At 52.9% G+C, this 3,396-nt stretch overlaps 1 protein-coding gene across 1 annotated transcript in view; it reads left to right on the top strand.

Annotated features, from left to right (window-relative positions):
- Nucleotides 1-3,396, top strand: part of SLC6A13 (solute carrier family 6 member 13) — a 34,001-nt gene that overhangs the window by 24,637 nt on the left and 5,968 nt on the right. Inside the window, exons 8-9 of the mRNA XM_012809311.1 lie at nucleotides 2,527-2,630; nucleotides 2,685-2,800. Coding sequence (XP_012664765.1) covers nucleotides 2,527-2,630; nucleotides 2,685-2,800 — 220 coding nt within the window. The remainder of the gene's footprint in view (nucleotides 1-2,526; nucleotides 2,631-2,684; nucleotides 2,801-3,396) is intronic.

Below are 3,396 nucleotides of genomic sequence, written 5' to 3'. Positions count from 1 at the left end.
CCACACTTGTTTTTTTCTTGGTTGTTCTTCTGCCCCAACCAAAGACACATCAGAGCTTTGTTCCAGAAACCAGGATCCTGGAATGGCTGCCCGTGGTGGGAACAGGACGGCTTGCTCTGCTTGTCCCTTCAGCCCTCCTTTGGCCCACCCCACCTTCTGCCCAGCGGGCCTGTCAGGTGGCAGCTGTGAGGAGAGCAGGGCCTGCCAAGCACCCAGGGAAGGGCTTTGGCCAAAGGCCCCACATCTAACCCTGAGCTCTGAACTCACAGCCCTCCTGCTGCATCCTTCTCTGTTCTCATTAACCTCCCTCCCTGCTAGGCTCAGTCTGAGCCAGCTCCCACCAGACACCCCTGCTGAGTGAGGTGAATGGCCAAGTCACGATTTCTCTTGTTATTCTTCCCAAGCCTAAGTTCACAAAACTTTGTCATCACAGATTGCACCCCCCGCCTACATGTGGGCAGCCACACAGAGTCTCCAAGGTGCTTGGCAGTTTCCTTGGTAACTGATGCCCACTCTGCACCTTGCCCACCATGGGAGCAAACAGCCTCGGGCCCCAGGCTCTTAGGCCACATCCTCAATGACCTTGGGGGGTGTGGGACCTACGAGTCCCAGGAGATAGCACTTCTACCCTCCTTCCTTCCCTGACCCTGGGTGAATCTTTCCTGTACCAGCTCAGGGCCTTGCACTGCAGGGTGACCTTCCTGCTAGAGGTTTCCCAAGACGACTGTCCTCACAGGATCTGCATGGCAGAGTTTTAGAAGAGAAAAGGATTTGGAATTTCTTATAGGAGCAAACAGACTGGCCAAGTGGCATCTGTTTGAACTTGGTGAACTTGGTGTGGTATCGTGTTGAAGTTTGCAAGTGCTCCCCCTTTTATTCCCACTCTTTCCTTCTCTAATTTCCGATATAAATCCTGAAGCCCCCCTCCCTTTCTCTTTGTAATTTTCCCCCATGTTTAAAAAAGCTTCCCAGGCGCTTCGCTTTTCCGTGCTATTTCCTTCCTGCTCCAGCCCCTCAGAGACCTCTGTGCTTCTTGCCACTGATGCCTTTTCCCTGGTGGCAAGGCCTACCCTGCTGAATGCCCCAGAATGGAATTGCAGTGGGCACAAAGGACAGAATGCTGGAGACACTCCCCTTCCCTGCATCATCTTTCTCTGGTCCATCCCGTATCGGCAGAAATGGAAATGCAGCATGAGGAGCCGTGCCTGGTGCACCTCTGTCACCCCTGTCTCCCCTGTCATTAGCTCTGGGGGCTGTCAGGCTGCTCAATAGGAGCATGCAGGAAGTTTTGAAAAGGATTCAGTTTCTGGGTTCTCCTCCAGGCATAGAGAGTCACTGTCTCCACTGGGGATGCAGGCTGAGGACTCTGTGATCCTGAGGCTGTCAGCTTGCTGAGGGGGTCCCGCACACCCCAACAGTGCAGAGACCAGTGAGCACTTTGTTAGGGATGAATGTAAAAAGAGAGAGCTGGAGGTGGGGCTGAGTGTGGTGGCAATGGTCAGGGAGGCAGGCACAGATGGCAAGGGGCTGAGGACTGTGGACAGAGCGGCCAAGGTTTTGGTGTGTGAGGTCGTAGCCAAGGGGGAAGGAAACGATGGAAGGACAGAGGGTTATGGAAAGCAAGAGCCTGTTTGGGGCCACTGGGATGGGGCTGGGTATCAGGCACCCTTGCTGTTAGGAACACAGACATGTGAGGGACACCTGCTCCGGCCACTCTGTGTCCACAGCTTGGTGCTCCCTCGTGGTGCTTGCATCCGCTGCAGGCTGGAGTTCGGGAAGAGGGTCTGCAGCCCCAGGCCCTCACCTCCTGAAGATTCTGCATGGCCGCTTCATCATTGCCTTGATGTTCTTTCTCTCGGGGATGTTTTTCTAGCTGTTGACTCTAAATCACAACATGCACAGGCTGGGCCGGCCAGCTGAGATAATACTGGTAACAACCATATCCTATGTTTCGCTGGAGTTATTTTCCCCCCCACAGAGTACAAAGCCCTTTACAGATGCTTTTCCATTCATCCTCTTGACTGTTTGTGAGCTGAAGATTCCTCTCCTTGTTTTTCAGACAGAGGGTTCTGAGATGTGAGGGACAGAGCTACATGCTCATGTTGACTTAAAAATTAAGGACCCATATTCCTAGAGACCCTGTGTCTGGAGTCCTTCCACACTGGTCACAGCCCCATGAGAGCCAAGGATAAGAGACGGCAGGGCAGAACCCATGATCCAAACCTGGACAGCAGACCTGGCTCTGCTCTAGAGCACTGTCCCACCCTCCCACGTTCCTCCACCGCAGGCCCCTTCGTCTTTCCTTTGAATGTCTAAAGCTGTTCCTGGCAGTGCCCAGGAAATGTCATCTAGGAGCCAGGGAGTAGAGGCCGTGGAATTTAGCAGGGCTAGTAGGAACCACTCTGGCTGGGTATAGACTTCTGTTCAGCTCAGCCAGTGCCTGGCTCGGCCACATGCCTGAATCCTCCCATGGAGGCCCAGCAGGCCATGTTTCCTGGGGCCCAGCTTCACCTTTTTGCTTTGTAGGTGTGGATGGATGCGGGCACCCAGATCTTCTTCTCCTTCGCCATCTGTCTAGGGTGCCTGACGGCCCTGGGCAGCTACAACAAGTACCACAACAACTGCTACAGGTGATTGGGGGAATGGGGCCGGCCACATACCTGCGTCTCTCTCCTGTCCTCCAGCAGCACTAAACTGGGGGTAAGTCGGAGGGTGTGCCAGCTCCTGGACAGGCCTCTGTTTCCAGCGCCCCGGGGCTTCCGGGAGCTGATGGGATCCAAGTGCAAAATGGGCAGAGGGAGTGAGTCCAAAAGGGTGGGACTGGCTGGAAGACCTCAGCAGGGCTGACGTAGAGGCTAGTGTGTGCAGGAGCGCTAGGTGAGTGAGCCTGCAAAGTGCAGCAGGTCCTCAAACAATGTTTGTTACGACGTTGATGAGGAAAATAATTGGTTTCAATACATGTCGTTTCACCTCAAGTCAAATTTTCCAAGAACCTGTCGATGTTAAGTGCAGTCTTACTGTAATTGGCAATGTTGGTCTTGCCTGGTTGGTGACCCCCCCCCAGCAGAGTGACCTCTTCATGTTTTTACCTCATGTCCTCAGCTCCCTCCTACATACCCCTCCTCACTTCATGTCCCCCTGTGGCTCTGTTCTGCTCAGACACAGAGAATTTAAGGGATGTTAATAATAGCTGAAATATAACTGAAAAAATCATATTGTGCACCTCAGAATCAAATTTGGGCAATCATTGGGATTTGAGATTACCTATGTCCCCATGCCCTGCATATTTGAATGCCAGATAGAATTACGACAGAGGGACAGTGTCCTGTGACATGGTAGCAATATGGGAGGTCAAGCTGTATTGCAGTTTGTAATGTTTAGATTCATTTTTCTTTT

Source organism: Otolemur garnettii, unplaced genomic scaffold (genome assembly GCF_000181295.1).
Source record: "Otolemur garnettii isolate 467f Iridium unplaced genomic scaffold, OtoGar3 scaffold00104, whole genome shotgun sequence".
NCBI lineage: Eukaryota > Metazoa > Chordata > Mammalia > Primates > Galagidae > Otolemur > Otolemur garnettii.
This window is presented reverse-complemented; position numbering and strand designations above follow the sequence as displayed.